This window comes from Malaclemys terrapin, chromosome 12 (assembly GCF_027887155.1).
Source record: "Malaclemys terrapin pileata isolate rMalTer1 chromosome 12, rMalTer1.hap1, whole genome shotgun sequence".
Lineage (NCBI taxonomy): Eukaryota > Metazoa > Chordata > Testudines > Emydidae > Malaclemys > Malaclemys terrapin.
This window is the reverse complement of record NC_071516.1, coordinates 35,499,825-35,519,294: the sequence shown is the minus strand read 5'-3', so window position 1 is coordinate 35,519,294 and position 19,470 is coordinate 35,499,825. Positions and strand designations below refer to the sequence as shown.

Sequence of the window (19,470 nt, the reverse complement as noted above, 5' to 3'; positions counted from 1 at the left end):
GGATTAAACATAGATTTAACATTGGACAGAACACTGGCTCCGTTCCCATTTCCACTTAAAATCAATGTCAAAATAGCCACTCACTTCCAAGAGGGCAGGAGACATTCTCTTATGTATGAGCAGCCTGATATTTAGACTTGCGGGACACTGAGCCAGAAGTGCCATTAGGTCAGAATTTCAAAGGAACTTAAGTGATTTAGGCACAAAAGTCCCATCTACGTTCAGTCGGACCCCTCTTTTTAAAATCATGTCAGCGTGCATACAGAGTGTTTTCTGGGCACATTCCTTTATTGTGATTATTATTAATGTCCCTCAATATTATTTAAGGTGTATTTTAAAAAAAAATAGTTTTCACAACATACAAAATCTTTAAGCTTAAGAAGGAGAAAGCTGCTGACTAAAATGTATCCTCATGAGTCATAAATAAATCCTGGCTGAACGGACTCTGTAGGTTTGGGTAGTTGGGAGATTTGTTAAACCCTCTGCAGAAATCCTACATTGTAGGTGCTCAAATTTATTCATTCTCCTTTGACTTTCCTTCACATTCTCGTAGTGCCTTAGAGTGCTGTCTTCTGGAAGTCACTGACCATGATGTCTTGCAGTCTGAACATGTCCATACCCCTTGGGATCTCGCCAAGTGCTCCAATAACTGCTGGAATTGTCTTTGTTCTAGTTTTCCATAACTGTTCCCCTTTGAGGCAGAGACCTTCATACTTCTCCATCGTCTTTTTTCTGTTTCTGTCTGCTGGCATGACAACATCAATGTACACAGGCTTGTTTTGCCTTCTTCTTTTCTAAAACTTCTCTGGACTGTTTGACTGACCATTTGGTCTGTGACAATGGCCAGATCCCATTAAATCTTACCCTCTTCTTTTTCTAGAGTGCTTTCAGTTTGGTGTTTGTAACAGTGCAATGTTCATACAAATCCATACTTAACACAGCTTCTAAAGTGCAGACATTTGGCAACCTCACTGTGTCTGTTCATATATTCTCTCCTAGACAGACTCTAACAGTTACTCAATATTGTTCCACCATCTCTTCCTTTTTAGAATCCATTCTACACTTCAGGGAGAAGTTCTGTCAGTCATTTTTACTTCTTATATAATTAAGCCTTAAGGACTTCCTCTGTCCACTCATAATGAAGTTCTCTGACTCTTTTTTGAGTGATCCGTCTACAAGCCATGAGTTTGTTAATATTTTATCACTAATAGGTTTCATCTCACTCCACCACTGTCCATCCACTGATTTCTTGTAAATCGAGTCTTTTGGGGGACTCCTTTCTTTCACACTTTCTTGGCTAGGATGCAGTTCAGTCATTGCTTGTTAACATGACCAGATGATCTTTATTGTGGTTGACTCCTCATATATTTTGATATTATATTCTTCATTATCAATTGCTTCCTCTATAGATAGCAGAATTTTTCTCTCATCACACCATGGGATGTACATCTTTTCAATGCCTTCCTTGCTAATCAATATTCTGACATCCAAACAAGACAACTGCTGGTGATGCATAATTTTTTTTCTTCTCCTCTTGATTCCACTTGATCGCTCCAGCAATGTGCTGTACTACTGGCATCACCTATACATAAATGGCTGAGATCAAATTCTTAAGACTTGAGTTTTGTCCTTAGAGTAGTTCTTACACATCCATACAATTCTTTCCTCCCTCTTTCTCTCAGTTTCTGATGTTGCATCTCTGACAGTTCCCTGATTCAAAGATATTTTTAGGGGCAATGCCGAGATTTCATGGACAATTCCTTCACTAAAGTGCATGCCATCAGATTGTACCAGTTTGGCCATCTTTACAGATGCTGATACACAGTTAGCCAAGCCAACCCATAGCTTTATATCTCCACCAAACTTTTCCACACATCATCCATCTCTGTAGAGCCTTTTTTTGACTGTTCATGGAATTTCACAAAAAGAACAGGAGTACTTGTGGCACCTTAGAGACTAACACATTTATTTCAGCATAAGCTTTCATGGGCTACAGCTCACTTCTTCAGATGCATAGAGTGAAACACACACACAGAAGATATTTATACATACAGAGAACATGAAAAGGTGGAAGGGTGAGGGTTAGGGTTAGGGTTAGATTGTCCAGGTCTAACAAATGGTTAACTGGTCGTTACTCTTTGCTGATCACCACAATTTATCATATCTCAACAAGTATCCATGCCAGTGGCTACCACAAATAGCACTGGTGCTAAGGAATCCCTTTGAAAGATTTCTTTTAATTTGAACCTCATCAATGAATCCCTTACCTGTAGAGTCGAGTGCTCCAGTTCAACATAGATTGCTGCAGAAAGGAAATGATCTTTGGATGAGCCATGGGCATTTTCAGTGTCTCAGTGAGCCATGATTGTGCGACACTGTTGTATGCTTTAGAATAGTCTATCCACACAATCACTAACTTTTTCTTTCTTTGATTTTTCTGTTTATTCCTTTGTGGTGTAATTTGTAAATTTTTCCTCTCGTTTTTAATCTGGTTCACTGTCTGATTATGTTGCGCAGTCTCAGACCAGATTTCCTTCCAGTAGCGCTGAAACTATTCCACATCATTTATTGGCTCCCTATTTTTGCCTATTCTGTTTTTAACATCCATCAGATCAAAGAATCTCCTAGGGTGTCTGATGAAGTGCCTGATTTCTTGATACTAATAACTTTGTGCTGAATATCTTTCAAGCCTATAACTCTGATGGATAAACTTTCATTTACATTGTTCCTTCACAACTCTCTCATCCAGCTGATATCTCCAAAGCCATTTGCTTCTCTTGTCTCTTCAGATGATTTTTCTGATTCATCCAGTAGGCTGGTATCTCAATGTAAAAGCTTATTCTTCTGCTTTAACCTTAATTGCCCTGGAGGTTATTGAGTAGATGGAGTTTTCCAATGATGCACGTCCTCAGATGGCTTGATGTTAAACCAATGAGATGCTACTATTACTGTAGCATAAATTATATAATTCTACTGGCTAAACCTTGTTGGTTTTACTCCACAGTTTTCTTGAACATTTCATTAAGTGCTTGCATTATATCATCCAGTCTTTGCTTGTCTACAAATTTCATACTTCATAGCACTGGTCAATCCTCAATGTCTTGCACTCTGCATGATCTCGATCAACAAATTATTCATATTTCCCATACTTTCGTCAGGTGCTGTTTCAGTCATATTTGTTCTCAATTTTTCTTCCATTCCTAGCTTCTGTTTATCCTGTGTCACTACTCCCACCAAAATGTTTTCATGCAGTTCCACATGACTAATCTCCCTTTTCAAGCTTTAAATCCCCATTTGCATAAATTCCCTTCTTTAGAATAAAGCTCTCAGTGGTGCAGTGAGTCTATACTCGGCCATTCTCCCCTTCCAGTGTTGGAGCATTTGTTTGCTCCAGCCTCTCTCTTCTGGTTTTGCCAAAAGATAACCTCAGATCACTTCTGGGTTTATAAGATGAGTCCTTTTTACTCTTTTGTGGCAAATGATCTCTGGTGTTTGTTTGGACAGTTGCATGATATATGAGGTTGCCCATCTCCACACAAACACACGCTGCAAGGGGAGGAGGCTGTCATCCAGATAAGATCTTCTGAGGCCCCCTTTATGGCATTCATAATATTTATAATTTACATGGTATTCTCCATATTGGTTTGGGTTGACGGGCTATACCCTGCTGGGTGGCAAACCAGTACTTCTGGGCCACGGTGGTGGGTAGGTGCCAAAGTCCAACAAGCCAATTTTTTCTATTTACAACACACATTTCACAGGATGTAGTCAGCCTTTCTTTACATTCATCCTACTAATCAGATGATCTCCATAGGCTATTTCAATGTATTTATATTAGTTAATTTCATTATTTTTTTTCAGTCTGACATGTAGGATTTCCTGAGTCAGAATTAATGGAAAATCGAACCAATGTGACTGAGTTTATTCTCCTGGGACTTTCCAGTGACCCACAGATTCAGATTTTCTTCTTCCTGGTGTTTTTAGTTGTCTACCTAGCCACACTTTTGGCGAACATGGTGATCATGCTGGTGGTAAGGGCTGATTCTCACCTTCACACCCCCATGTACTTCTTCCTCTTCCATTTGTCCTTTGTCGATATCTGCTATTCCTCAGCCATTGTCCCTAAGATGTTGGTGAATTTCCTAGCAGAGCACAAAACCATTTCTGTCAATGGCTGCCTTGCCCAGATGTTCTTCATATTCCTGCCAGCTGGTGCTGAAATTTTTATTCTCTCAGCAATGGCGTATGACCGCTATACTGTCATCTGTGACCCATTGCGTTACATGAAGACCATGAGCAAAGGAATCTGTGTTCTGCTGGTGAGTGGTGCATGGGCAATAGGCTTCACAGATGCCCTACTTAACACAGTTTTAGCCCTCAGGTTGCATTTCTGTGGCTTCAATCAAATCCACCATTTCAGCAGTGAGCTCCCTCCTCTATTACAACTGTCCTGCACTGACACCTTCACCAATCAAGTGGTGCTGTTTACTTCTATTGTGATATTTGGATCAAGCTCCTTCCTCCTCACCCTGATCTCCTACATTCACATCATCTGCACCATCCTGAGGATACGCTCTGCGGAGGGCAGGCGTAAAGCCTTCTCCACCTGCAGCTTCCACCTCATGGTGGTTGGTTTGTTGTACCAGACAGCTTTTTTCCAGTACACAAAACCCAGCTCAGTCTCCTCTGTGGCTCTGGATGAAATCGTCTCCATCCAGTACAGCATCTTGACTCCCATGTTAAACCCCATCATCTACAGCCTAAAAAACAAGGAGGTGAAAACAGCTGTAGGGAAAATGTTGGGGAAATTCGAGTTTCTCAAGTAGTGTCAATCTCATTTTAAAAAAATCAAAGAGCATAGAACTGTGGGTAACTTGCGTTTTGGAGATTCTCAGCTCAGGTATCTCACTGACATTTTGGGCCAAAGCCTCAGCTGGTTTAAATCCATTGAACTCAACAGGTCAGATCTTCGTTGGGGAGAAACGACACTGGAGCAAATGGGACTGGATCCTGGTTCTCCATCTAGGGTAAGTGCTAGAAGCACCAGGATCTAGTGCCAGTTAAGAAAGACACCACCTTCTCCTCTCAGTTTCACAGGGAGAATTTCTTCTTTCACATTCTTCAAAAAAACTGAATAGAGCTGGTTGAAAGTGGGAATATTTTCAAGAAAAAAATCATGTCCCTCTTCCTCATCAGAATTCAAAACATATGTAACCCATTCATTGAATAGAAAATAGCACAGTTTAGCTACTTCCACCTCCTGCTTTCACAGGGTGGTGGCCTGTCTACTAAGTATCATTCTGTCAGATTGTAATTTCTTTAGCATAGGAATGATGATTACTGCTATGTTAGTTCTGGTCAAAATTTTTCCATGATTGGAAAAAGAATCGGAAAGTGTTGTTACATCAAGATAGAAATTTTCTGTGGAAAAATCTGAATTTTGAAGAAAAAATATTTCATTTTATTTGGGGGGGATTTCAATTCAATTTCACATTTGGTCCAGTATTTGGAAACTATGGTACATGGGCCTGATTCTCATCTACAGTAAGGCAACTTTGGACCCTCTTGGCAGTGTGAACAGGCCTGAAGGTGAAATTAACTTTAATTTACAAGGTCTTGAAGACCTATTTACAGATAGTTAAGGGTTAATGCCTCTTTTACCTGTAAAGGGTTAAGAAGTTCACCTAACCTAGCTGACACCTGACCAGAGGAACCAATGGGAGGACAAGATGGTTCAAAGGGAAAGAGGAAAGTCCCCTTTGTCTGTTAAGTTTCACTTTGGACCGGAGTGGGAAAGCTCCAGAATTCAGCCTCTTATTAAGTAGTGAGTATTAGTGAAGGAAATAAATAGGTTTATGTTTATTTCTTTGTAACCTGTCTTGTGCAATTAGAGGAATAGTCAAATTGGGTATTTGAGTATCTTTTTTTGTGTAACTAAGGTTTTGCCCAGGGGAACATCCTCTGTGTTTGGAATCTGTTGTCTGTGAGAGTAGCTGGTATGCTAATCTCTCCCAGAGGGTTTTCTTTTACCTTTCTTTTCTTTAATTAAAATTCTTTTTTGTAATACCTGATTGATTTTTCCTTGTTTTTAGATCCAAGGGGGTTGGATCTTGATCCACCAGGAGTTGGTGGGAGAAAGGAGGGGGGATGGTTAATTTCTCCTTGTTTTAAGATCCAAGGGGTTTGGATCTGTATTCACCAGGGAATTGGTGAAGAGTCTCTCAAGGCTACCCAGGGAAGGGAATTAGCACTTTGGGAGTGGTGGCAGCAGACCAGAGAAGCTGGTAGTTAAGCTTAGAAGTTTCATGCAGGCCCCCACATTTGTACCCTAAAGTTCAGAGTGGGGAAGCAGCCTTGACAGATGCAAAGGAACTTTATTTTAAATGAGGATCAGGGTCTCATTATTCATGTGTCTACACTAGTCTGATATGAGATATTTCTCCATTTTGCCCAGATACTTGCTTGTGATCATTAGTACTCAAAAATTTTTGATGTATCTCCACATGCATTGTCATGATTTTGCTTACGTTCCAGAAACTGTTGATTAGACTCTGAAAACTTGGAGAAGACTTGGATGTGACTGGGAATCTGTAACAATACTTTGTCACACCTGTCAACACCTTGATGTAAATCTGATATGTTTTCATAAACTTTTACATTTGATATCTCTCTAACTCCATTGCAATAATTGTTATAAGGCTCTATGGGCCAGATCCTCAAAGGTATTTAGGTGCTAAAATGAGGCTGAGACTTTTAAAGAAGTTTAAGGGAATTAGGCACAAAACTCCCATTCAATTTTGATAGGATTTGTGGGCCTAACTTTCTTAGGCTCCTTTAAAAATCACAACCTAAACAACAGTAAAATATAAATATGTGGCCAGTGTTGGTAAAACTCACATTTTCAATTCTGTGTACATAGGCTTGGAAGCATTAGATATTTGTCAGTAAATGCTGGCAAAATGTCAATTCTCACCGTACACACACAAACTGATAAACAAATAGTCTCACTGAGAATCACATAAATTTACTGATAGGCAAAGTAAGACAAATGCCGCTTGACAACTTATTAGAGTCCAAATCCAGTGATTTACACTTTTATATTAGGCTTGTTACAAATGGACTTGTGAATGATCAGTAAAGACAGTAGGATTTGTTGATTAAAGGATCTTTAATTTGCACATTTTGACATGTGATGTTGACAATGTGTGTTTTAATGGTTTATATAAAGCTTATTGAATCTCAGTGTCTCCTGCCACTAAGTAATTGTCGGACCCTCCACACCCATAATTTTCTGCAACTGTGTCAATCTGAAGTAACTCCCCTGAAGTCAGTGGCATTATAGCTGTGTAAAGCCAGCATAAGAGTCTGGATGATCAGTCTCTCAGATTCTGGGTATTTTGTTTGCTTGTTTTTTTTTTTTTTTTTTGGTCAGTTCCATTGATATTTAGGGAGATTTTCCGTCTGAAATAACAGCAGGGAAAGGAGAAAATAAAATAGTTTCCATGATGCCAGCATGAGTCTGGTGGTGGGGAGGTGGTAGGTCTGTATCTGTAGTCACACAAGCCGAAAACTGGAGTAACACAGAGGTGAATCAGAGATGCAGAGCCATTGATTTCAATGGGAGTTAGGAACCTAGGTGCCGCTGAGTGTCTGGACCATTGTTCTTAAACAGTTATTTCGTGTAAGTTACGGCAAGTTAAAAACAATGGAGCTGCACTCTATTTACTCAAGCAGAACAAGTGAAATCTCTTAGCAGAGTTCAGAATTTGTGTCTAAATCCATTGATTAAAGAGGGCTAACTCTGAATTTATAATAGGATAATTGAGATCAGAGTCCATCTTGATTCTTTTGACTTCAGAGGGGAGGCTGTGGATTTGCATTGAGGTAACTAAGATCAGAATCCATACCTAATCCCATTGGCTTCTTTGGGATAACTGAGTTCAGAAACTGGCCAGAAACCCTGATTAGAATGAGTTATACTGGATCCCCATGAAAACATGGTAGCTTTGACTTACATGAATAGATAAGGTTACCTATGTAATTTTAATATCCCCTCAATAGCCCTATATTTTGGGCTTTTCTACTTAGTATACTTTTAAGTTAAACAGGTACCATTCACGCAAATGGCAGCCATTTAGAGCAAATGGTCATTTGCTCTAAATGCCTCCCAATTTCCCCATGAGAAATCATCTTTGACTTTGATCCAATGAAAGCAGGATCAAAAAGGCCCTCTTGATGCCATCAACCATTATGTTTTAGATGTTCAATAGACACCTGCCCCATACAGGCATTATACCCTGTAACACGCCAGATTTGTTTCAGGACAGAACCTCATGGAGGCACAAAATGTATTCAATGGCCTCTGTGCTGTCCACACGATATGAGAACTCACCAAGTATTTGAAAGTACATTAAGATAAGGAAGACAAGGACACTTTAGTACATGGAAAGAGAGTTCACATGGGAGTTAGTGCAGAGACACTAATGTACTGTAAACTTACCCCTAGCTTGCTGCCCACTAACTTCTTCTGTACACAAGTTCTTATTATAGGTAGGGCATTCCACAAATAACAGCATAACCCTACTTATCTTTCTAAAGCAATTGGCAAGACTTCTGGGAGGCAATAGAGCTGGTCAAAACTCTGAATTTCCATTTTGTGGGATATGTTGATGTTTTAAAATTTGTTTTCATTCCTAACCAGAACAGAAACAAGTATTTTCTATATGTCATTTGAAGTGGAAATTGATAAACAAAGTTATTTCAAACTGTTTGTTTTGGGGAAAAAATCAAAACTCCACTTCAAAATGAATTTTTTGTTTTCCAATTTACTTTATTATTCCTTATATTAGTTTAACATTATGTCATGACAAGTCAGTAGTATACACAATATGGCATGCCTTATTATGTTGTCTTCATACTATGACAATAAAAAAGTCAAAATATTATTTTCTTTTCTCATTTCTTTTTTCTCTTCCCTTTTTGCTTTTCACAAACAAACAAATTTTGGAGGGCAGCTGCTACTTAGGACAGATTTGAACAGAAAATATGATAATGTGTGAAAATGGCAAACTGCCTCATGAAAACAGAAATAATATCCCTTTTGATCTAGAAAGAAGATATTTCAATCTGTACTGAGCAGTAGCTGTCATTAGTTTTTTTAAGTAAAATAATAGAAAAACACAATACAATAATAGATTATTTCAATTTATGTTGTGAAATATTGTGAAAAATAACAGAAATAATATAAACATGAAAAAGAAAATGAAAGAAAGCTATCTACTCTGAAGCTTGGATTTCCAAAGAAGCGTAAGAGATCAGGTACCCAAATCCCATCAGAGGTGCTGACTAACTACTTTGGCATCCTTTGAAAGCTGCAGACTAAATTCTTCCCTATGACCTATTCCCCAGTACACTGATCCTGAGCAGCTATGGTTCGGTGTCTAGGGCACTGAACCACGAGCCAGGAGAGTTTGGGTCACTCCATGACACACACAATAGCAGACATTAAGGTAGCCATCTTACAGCAAAAAAACTTCAGGACCAGACTCCAAAGAGAAACTGCTGAGCTCCAGTTCATTTGCAAATTTGACACCATCAGATCAGGATTAAACAAAGACAGTGAATGGCTATCCAACTACAGAAGCAGTTTCTCCTCCCTTGGTGTTCACACCTCTACTGCTAGCAGAGCACCTCACCCTTCCTGATTGAACTAACCTTGTTATCTCCATACTGATTTATACCTGCCTCTGGAGATTTCCATTACTTGCATCTGAAGAAGTGAGGTTCTTACCCATGAAAGCTTATGCTCCCAATACTTCTGTTAGTCTTAAAGGTGCCACAGGACCCTCTGTAGCTTTTTACAGATTCAGACTAACACGGCTACCCCTCTGATACTTGACTCCATGACCTCAGTTACACTGACGAAATTTCAGAGAAACTCCACTGCATTTAACAGCTGGCCACTACAGTGAACGAGATCTGAAGATTTTTAGTCTTTTCGTTCCTGTCAGAGCACTGCCAGGTATTTCCTGTGGGTTAGGATTCTGTGCCTCACCTTCCCCATCTGGTGATATTGACACTTAATCTATTTGAGAATCCCAATTGAGCAGTGCTAAGCATTCTTATTTAAAAAAACTAGAGCTGTCCGTGCCTATGGGCTTGATCCCCCTCCTTCTTGCTTTCTCTGGTCTAAATCAGGAATAGCTCCCCTTACCTCAATGGGCCAGATCCCCAGCCAGATGCAAATTGGCCATACCTCCCAATGGGGCCAGATCCCCAGCTGGTGTGAATCTGCATAGTTCCAGTGCAGACAGTGGGGCCACCTCCACTAAGGTCAAGGGGATCAAATGCCCAACTGGTGTAAACCAACAGAGCTATGTCAGTCTATAGCAGCTGAATACCTGGCACAATCAGCAGTACCTGACTAAGAACTATTCAGTGGGCTGACCCTGCCAGCTTTTACTGAGGAAAGTACTTCTTACCCCAGTGATCTCATTGTTACCAATGAAACCACTAATGTCAACAGACCTATTCACACGAGTAAGGATTTTCAGGGTTAGGCCCATATGAGGGTGTGCATGACTCAGCCCCTAACTAGTGTGGTTAACAGAAGGACAAATGCCTGCCCTGATGATTCATTCACGCCAGTTTTTTGCACTGATCTCTCCCAAATGACTTCAATGCAGCCACCTGTGATTTGCCTGAGTGAAAGTGGTGGGAGAACTTGGCCTGATGAATCTAAGATGGGGGGAGAGGTAGATATGCTGGAGGGTAGGGATAGGGTCCAGAGTGACCTAGACAAACTGGAGGATTGGGCCAAAAGAAATCTGATGAGGTTCAAGAAGGACAAGTGTAGAGTCCTGCACTTAGGATGGAAGAATCCCATGCACTTCTGCAGGCTGGGGACCGACTGGCTAAGCAGCAGTTCTGCAGAAAAGGACCTGGGGATTACAGCGGATGAGAAGCTGAATATGTGCCCTCGTTGCCAAGAAGGCCAATGGCATATTGGGCTGTATTAGTAGGAACACTGCCAGCAGATCGAGGGAAGTGATTATTCCCCTATGTTCTGCACTGGTGAGGCCACACCTGGAGTGTTGCATCCAGTCCTCCAGAGAAGGGATGTGGACAAATTGGAGAGAGTCCAGCAGAGGGCAACGAAAATGATCAGGGGGTTGGGGTACATGACTTACGAGGAGAGGCTGAGAGAACTGGGGTTGTTTAGTCTGCAGAAGAGAAGAGTGAGGTGGGATTTGATAGCAGCCTTCAACTACCTCAAGAGGGGGGTTCCAAAGAATCATAGATATCATATGTAACCCCTAAGGAGATTATCTAGATTCCTGGGGCCCTGTCTGCTGGCAGCTCAGGGAGAGGCGCTCTGTCCCTGGTAGGGAGGGGGAGACAAGGCAAACTCAGAGTCTGCCTGGCAACCAATAGGGAGTGAGATGCCCCTCCCAGGGAGATCAGGAAATGGGAGAAGCCATTTTTGAGTCAGTCTGGAGCCAGCCAGGGCAAGGGCAGGACTGGCTGTGTGGGGAGTTGGTGAGTGCCAGGCCTGCATGCAGGGTTCCCCCTGAAAACTGGCCTCTAGGGACGTGAAAGCAAGATCCCTCAGCTGGGCTTTTCCTTCTCCACTGATGAGTCCCAGTTTGTAGAGATTTGCTGGGAAACTCCCCCAGCCAGGCTGAGTTAGCCCTCCAGCCCCCTACGGGAGACCAGTCACCACATGGTCAGCTCTGCTCTGGCTGCTAGTCCAGGGCTGCTGCCTGCTCTGTGTATGTCTGGATGCTGGGCTAGGAGACTACAGTTTGGATTTTAGTACAGTTGTGTAACCTGCACCTTGAGCCCTGCAGCCCTTTGTGATGAGGGGAAATCCTGGGACTGAAGCAGCCTGATTCCTGCCTGAAGAGGATCCCTGCCAGCAGAGATCAGCCCCTCTGCAGTGACTGAGGAGTCCAGAGTCATCTCTGAACCTGAGGATCATTCAAGGAGTTTGTGAGTGCACCATCTTTCAGTTAGTCAGTCAGGGAATTTGTTTTGGAGACCCCCTACTCCCTGAACTGTGTCCTCAAGCCAGGGAGTGAGGGTTTGGGGATTTTATAACCTGCTGCATATTAAACCTGTGGAGGGATTTACCACCTTCTCCCACTTGTGAGTCCTTTAGGCTGTATTGAACCCAGTCAGCCACACTGCTAAACCACTGCAGAGAAGAATTTTGTGGTCATTGGTCATCAAGGGCCCCAACAAAGTATGCGTACCAATGAGACACTAATCTTACATTTGCTACCTCAAGTCACGTGACTGGGGAAAGTCACAGGTATTAGCAGCTTGGGCACTGGTGACCGTAAACATAGTGTTTTACCCTGTTATGCATATTCGTCTAGTGTTTAATACAATTACTGTGTTGAATATATTGTGTGTTTGTGTTATTTCTTGGAAGTCTCCAACTATCAGGCAAGTAAGTGGGTATTACCCTGTGGTTAGAGTTTTCCTCCCAAGCTGCCCTGGTGACCCTGCCAAGAAGGAGCGAGGGAGGGTGGAGGCACCACGAAATAAATTCATAGGAAAAAATAAAGAAGATACACCCTGCTGAAAGGGTGGCGGGATCCAGAAGAACCCAGACCTGTCCATGAAAACCTGTAAGCAGATTGGCATTAAAGAAGGTAACCGGGTGGAGAGGGGGCGCTACACATAGAAGATCAGGGTTGGAAGGGACCTCAGGAGGTTATCTAGTCAAACCCCCTGCTCAAAGCAGGACCAGAGGATGGGAGCTAGGCTGTTCTCAGTGGTGGCAGATGACAGAACAAGAAGCAATGGTCTTAAGTTTCAGTGGGGGAGGTCTAGGTTAGATATTAGGAAACACTATTTCACTAGGCATGTGGTGAAGCACTGGAATAGGTTACCTAGGGAAGTGGTGGAATTTCCATCCTTAGAGGTTTATAAGGCCCAGCTTGACAAAGCCCTGGTTGGGATGATTTAGTTGATGTTGGTCCTGCTTTGAGCAGGGATTGGACTAATGACCTCCTGAGGTCTCTTCCAACCCTAATATTATATGATTCTATGATCTAGTGATGCCTACAATTCCAGTTCTGATCCTTTCTCACAGCCAGACAGAGCCTAAGGGAGTTAGACATCCACCTGAGATTCACAAAGGAGCTTAAGCAAATTTGGTGCCCAACTCCCACTGAAATACAATGGGAGTTGGGCACCTCACTCCCGTAGACGCTGCTGGAAATCATACCCGCTGGTAGCCTGAAAAAATTACAACTTGTGTGTTTTGGCTGTGCTGGATCAGGCTGGCCAGATAAAACACACATGCTTTGCTTGACCCTTATATTCATCCACAGGACATATATATAGTGTGGGCACCATCCTAGCTATATTCTAGGAATTATTTTGGGGAAGTTCTCTGGCCTTTGTTATACAGGGGGACAGACTAGATTAGCACAGTGGTCCTTCCTGTCATCAGAATCTATGAATCTAAGCATTGCATTCTTCCCCATCTCTTTATCCTAGTCAGTGTCCCCCAGCCCTAACGTAGAGGGACGATCTGCCTTTCTTTAAAGCCCCACAAATCACCATGATATAAAGGAACCTCCGTGGTAAATTGTAACATCTACCAGTTCAGGAAAGTGACATTTACCCGTGTGCAGAGTCAACGCATGGCCAATTAAGCCCTTGAAATAGGATTGTGATGACCCCCTGGGGTACATCTGCGGAGACAATACACAGATACAGCCTATGAAACAGCTGCACCAAGGCAATAGGTATAGCTCTAGAAACACAGTGGGTACAAGAGTCCCACAACTTTGGGATGACGTGGTAAGAGGAAGCAGGGTTTACAGGACTTTAGCGGCATGTGGACCTTGTGTTTTACAGACATTGGTTTTCTGTTTTCAGAAATAAACTTACTTACAATTTAGCTCCTCCTTTGTCTCAATGCTTATTATTTACCACCATCATATACAGTGTATTTATTCCTTTTCCCCATTCCCTTACCTGTGTCCCTTAACTAAGGATGGCTGGCCATGTTGCCGTCTTGTGGTAATTATATATATTTGGCTAAGAGCTTAAAAACACTGTAGGGGAGATGAAGTTTGCAGATGATATTAAACTGTTCAAGATAGTTAAGACCAAAGCAGACTGTGGAGAACTTCAAAAAGATCTCACAAAACTAAGTGATTGGGCAACAAAATGGCAAATGAAATTTAATGTGGATAAATGTAAAGTAATGCACATTGGAAAAAATAACCCCAACTATACATACAATATGATGGGGGCTAATTTAGCTACAATGAGTCAGGAAATAGATCTTGGAGTCATCGTGGATAGTTCTCTAAATATGTCTACTCAGTGTGCAGAGGCGGTCAAAAAAACAAACAGGATGTTAGGAATCATTAAAAAGGGGATAGAGAATAAGACTGAGAATATATTATTGCCCTTATATAAATCAATGGTACGCCCACATCTTGAATACTGCGTACAGATGTGGTCTCCTCATCTCAAAAAAGATATACTGGCACTAGAAAAGGTTCAGAAAAGGGCAACTAAAATGATTAGGGATTTGGAACGGGTCCCATATGAGGAGAGATTAAAGAGGCTAGGACTCTTCAGCTTGGAAAAGAGGAGACTAAGGGGGGACATTATAGAGGTATATAAAATCATGAGTGAGGTAGAGAAAGTGGATAAGGAAAAGTTATTTACTTATTCCCATAATACAAGAACTAGGGGTCACCAAATGAAATTAATAGGCAGCAGGTTTAAAACAAATAAAAGGAAGTTCTTCTTCACGCAGCACACAGTCAACTTGTGGAACTCCTTACCTGAGGAGGTTGTGAAGGCTAGGACTATAACAGCGTTTAAAAGAGAACTGGATAAATTCATGGTGGTTAAGTCCATTTATGGTTATTAGCCAGGATAGGTAAGGAATGGTGTCCCTAGCCTCTGTTTGTCAGAGGGTGGAGATGGATGGCAGGAGAGAGATCACTTGATCATTGCCTGTTAGGGTCACTCTCTCTGGGGCACCTGGCATTGGCCACTGTCGATAGACAGGATACTGGGCTAGATGGACCTTTGGTCTGACCCAGTACGGCTGTTCTTATGTAAGTGATTTGCTATTTGGGTGTCTAGATCCTTAGGCTGTTCCTGGAGCCTAAATTCACACCTTTTGTATTGACAGTTGCTGAGATTGGATACCTAAACCCTGTGATAATCCAAGCCCCATTGCTGTCATTCTTATGCACTACAGAGCATTGCTTAAGGACTGACCCAGCCCAGTGTTAGTGGGAGCATGTTACAGAGAGTGAACTTCAGGGATCTTGTCCCAGCGGGAACGAAACAGCATTTAAACAGTTCTCAAGAAATCAGCTTTTAGTCCATGGAGTCAGATGAGGAAAGGCTCTTTGCTCCACTTCCACAGATAACCCTACACAGCTTGAGAGGTTTCACTGCTCCAGGGAAAGTGTGCAAAAGTCACATCCATAGACACATTGGATGTCCTGAGATGCTGCATTACAGACGTAGATAGACAAACTAGATAGCCAAATCCATACATTGGTAGGTAATCTAAGAAAACAGAAAGAGAAAATCATAGGTCAGAATGTTCTCACCACATGTATGATCCATGTTTAAAAGGCAGGTGAATTGATTCATATTTTTATTCCTTTCTAATCTTTTTATTCTTTCAATTTCAAAGGAACAGAATCTGCCCCACTTATATAGCGGTTGGTCTCTCTGCAGGGTCCCATTGACTTCTGCCTGGATGCAGCAGTCTGCTCTTGCAGAGTCAGTTACAGCACAAGGGCCATGGCAGGCAACCCAGCTACTCTCCCTCTCGCCTAGGACAGCACTGAGACAAATGAGATCAGTTGGTGTGTGTTAGCAGTAATTTCTATTTGTGGGGTGTATGTGTTAGAGGGTTGCAAGAGTAGGGGCAGGGCATTCTCTGCAGAAAGCACTTAGCTTTGGAATTCACTTTGCACAGAATCTGCCTGCGTTGACATTCACATTCTAGTGCAAGATCTCGTGGCTTGGGCCTTTGTCTGATGAGCTGATAATGGGGAAAAGATTTAGTTTATCTGTGGGGGACATTCAGGATTAAGCATAGATTTGACATTGGACAGAACATTGGCTTCATTCCCATGTCCATTTAAAATCAATGTCAAAGTAGCCAGTCGCTTCCAAGAGGGCAGGAAAGAGACTCTTATGTATGAGCAGCCTGATCTTCAAACTTGCAGGTCCTGTTGCATCAGATTTTAAAAGGAACGTAAGTGATTTATATATAAAACTCCCATCAACTCCCATCAGCATGCCTAGAGTGTGTTTTCTGGGCACATTCCTTTATTATGATTATTATTAATGTCCTTCAGTATTATATAAGGTGTATTTTTAAAAAAGAAATAGCTTTCACAACATACAAAATCTTTAAGTTTAAAAAGGATAAAGCTGCTGACTAAAATGTATCCCTGTGAATCACCATTAAATCCTGGTTGAATGGACTCTGTAGGTTTGGGTAGTCAGGAGGTTTGTTAAACCCTTTGTAGAATTCCTGACTTTTAGGTGTTCAAATTCACTCATTCGCCTTTGAATTTCCTTCACATTCTCACAGTGCCTAAGAGCGCTGTCTGCTGGAAGTCACTGACCAAGATGTCTTGCAGTCCAAACATGTCCATACCCCTGCTTGTCCATAACATTGTCCATAACCTTAGGGATCCCTCCAGGTGCTCGAATAACTGCTGGGGTTGTCTTTGTTCCAGTTTTCCATAACTGCTCCCCTTCGAGTCAGAGTTCTTCAGACTTCTGCATCTTCTCTCTGTGTTTCTTTTTTATGTTTTTGTCTGCAGGCATGGCAACATCAAAAAACACAGGCTTGTTCTGTTGTCTTCTTTTCTACAACTTTGTCTGGCCTGTTTGACTGCACCATTCGGTCTGTGACTATGGTATTGGACTACTGGCATCATGGACATATTAATGGCTGAGATCAAATTCTTAGACTTGAGTTTTGTTCTTAAAGTAATTTGTATACATCTGTAATATTCTTTCCTCAATTTTTCTTTCAATTTCTTATGTTGCAGCTGTGACAGTTCCCTGATTCAAAGATATTTGTAGAAGTCATGCTGAGATATCATGGAAAGTTCCTTCATTAACTTGCATGCCACCAGATTGTACCAGTCGGGCCATCTTTACAGATGCTGACACACAGTTAGCTAAGCCAACCAGTAGCTTTATATCTTCACCAAATTGTTCCACACATATCTCTGTAGCTCCTTCTTGTGACTACTTATGGATTTTCAGATTGCCCATGTCTAACAAATTGTTAATTAATTGTTGCTCTTTGCTGATGTAATAACCACAATTTATCTCAACAACCATCCATGTCGGCAGCAGCCTGGCTACCACAAACAGCACTGGTGCTAAGGAATCACCTTGAAATATTTCTTTTAATTTGGACCTCATCAATAAGAGTCCCTTCCTGATAGAGTCAAGTGCTCCAGTTAAACATAGATTGCTGCAGAAAGGAATTGATCTTTGGATGAAATTTGGACATTCACATTGTCTCAATGGTCCATGATAGTGAGATGTTCTTCTATACTTTCTGGTAGTCAAGCCACACAATTTCTATTTCTTTCTTTCTTTCTTTTTTCTTTCTTTCTATCTTCGATGAGCCTCCTGTTTAGCCTCGGGTGGTCGTTTATCACTTTCATGTTTAGTGTGCTGTATTTTTTGCTCAAGAGGCAGCATTCCATTGTGAGCTCACACTATCCAGATCTTCTTTGCCAGATTCATTGATAGAAATGCCCATATAGTTGGTCAATATGTGGTCAGGCTATAATTCATAGGATCACTGCAGCCTTCTTTTTTTTTTCCTATATGAGAAGAGTTGCCACTGTCACCCTCTACCTTGGAAATCCATCCTTCAAATATTTATTAAGTTGTTCAAGTAAACAATTATCCAGTGTTGTAATGAATTTGAGCTACAATCTATGCATCCCATCTGATCTGGTGTTTTCCAATTTTTTATTCCTTTCAGTACCTCATACATTTCTTTCTTTGATCTTTCTGTGTATTTGTCTTTGGTGTGGTTTTCTACATTTTACTCTGGCATTTTAATCCCATCCACTGTCTGATTATGTTGTACTTCCTCAGATTAAAAGAATAGGAGTACTTGTGGCATCTTAGAGACTAACAAATAAGCGAAAGCTTATGCTACAATACATTTGTTACTCTCTAAGATGCCACAAGTACTCCTATTCTTTTTGTGGATATAGACTTACACGGCTACTACTCTGAAACCTGTCATTCCTCAGACTAGATTTCTTTCCAGTAGCACTGAAACTCTTCCACGTCATTTATTGGCTCTATTTTTTTCCTATTCTGCTTTTAATTCTCAATCAGATCAAAGAATCTCCTAATGTCTCAGGTCAAGTGACTGTTCTTCTCATACTGATAACTTGGTGGGAAATCTTTCAGGTCCATGACACTGAGTGAACAGCTTCCATTTACATTGTTCCTCTACAATTTTCACATCCCTTTCATTCAGCAGATATTTCATCTCCAAGGCCATTTGCTGCTATTTCTCTTCAAATATTTTTTCTCATATTCATCTAGTGGGCTGGTATCTCTAAGTAAAACCTTATTTGTTTCCATGGAGGTTGTTGAATATAGATTGTTTTTCAATGGTTTGCATCTTCAGATGGCTTGATGTTAAACTGATGAGCTGCTACTGTTACTGTAGTATAAATTATCTAATTCAGATGGTTAATACTTGTTGGTTTTACCCAACAATTTCCATAAGCACTTCATTAAGTGCTCTCTTTATATCATCCAGTCTTTGCTGGTCTACAAATTTCATACTTGGTAGTGCTGGTCAGTGCTCAATGTCTCTTACACTCTGAATGACCTCCATCAACAACTAATTCATATTTCCTGTACTTTCTTTAGATGGTGTTTCATTCACATTTGTCCTTGTTTTTTCTTTTCTTTTGTGGTTTCTGTCCTATTGTGATGGGATCCCCGCGGGGAGCAGCCTGGGACTGTGGGACCACTGTGCCTCCTTAACTCCCTCCAGATTGGGATGTCTCTCACAATGCCTTGCTAGTGACTAGCAGCAATCCCCTCCAGGTGCTGTGATCACTCAGCACAAGAGCATGTGGAGCCCCACACGCCCAGCTAGATTGCATGAATGCTCCCAGAGCCACTCATGAATCATACAAAGAAAGGCACCAGAGCCAAATCCCCTCATCTACCAGCACTGTACCTCAGAAATATACCGTTTTGCACCGCTCAAGACTAGCAATGCAGATTTATTAATTGGTTCACCACTTCATCAATGGAAAGTGAACATACACCAGCCTTTGTCAAACCTGAGCAGATTTGCAACACACTTCATTCAAAGTCACTGGCAAAGATAAACAGTAAAATAAATCTATTAACTATAAAAGGTAGAGTTTAATTGATAGGCAAAGTTAGTTCAGA

The 19,470-nt window shown here is 41.3% G+C and overlaps 1 protein-coding gene across 1 annotated transcript; it reads left to right on the top strand.

The window, feature by feature from the left end:
• The first annotated feature begins 3,893 nt into the window (after positions 1-3,893).
• On the top strand, positions 3,894-4,826 carry LOC128846667 (olfactory receptor 1009-like). Its single transcript, XM_054045909.1, has one exon. It carries the CDS (start codon positions 3,894-3,896, stop codon positions 4,824-4,826), a length of 933 nt encoding a protein of 310 aa, XP_053901884.1.
• The last annotated feature ends 14,644 nt before the right edge of the window (positions 4,827-19,470 follow it).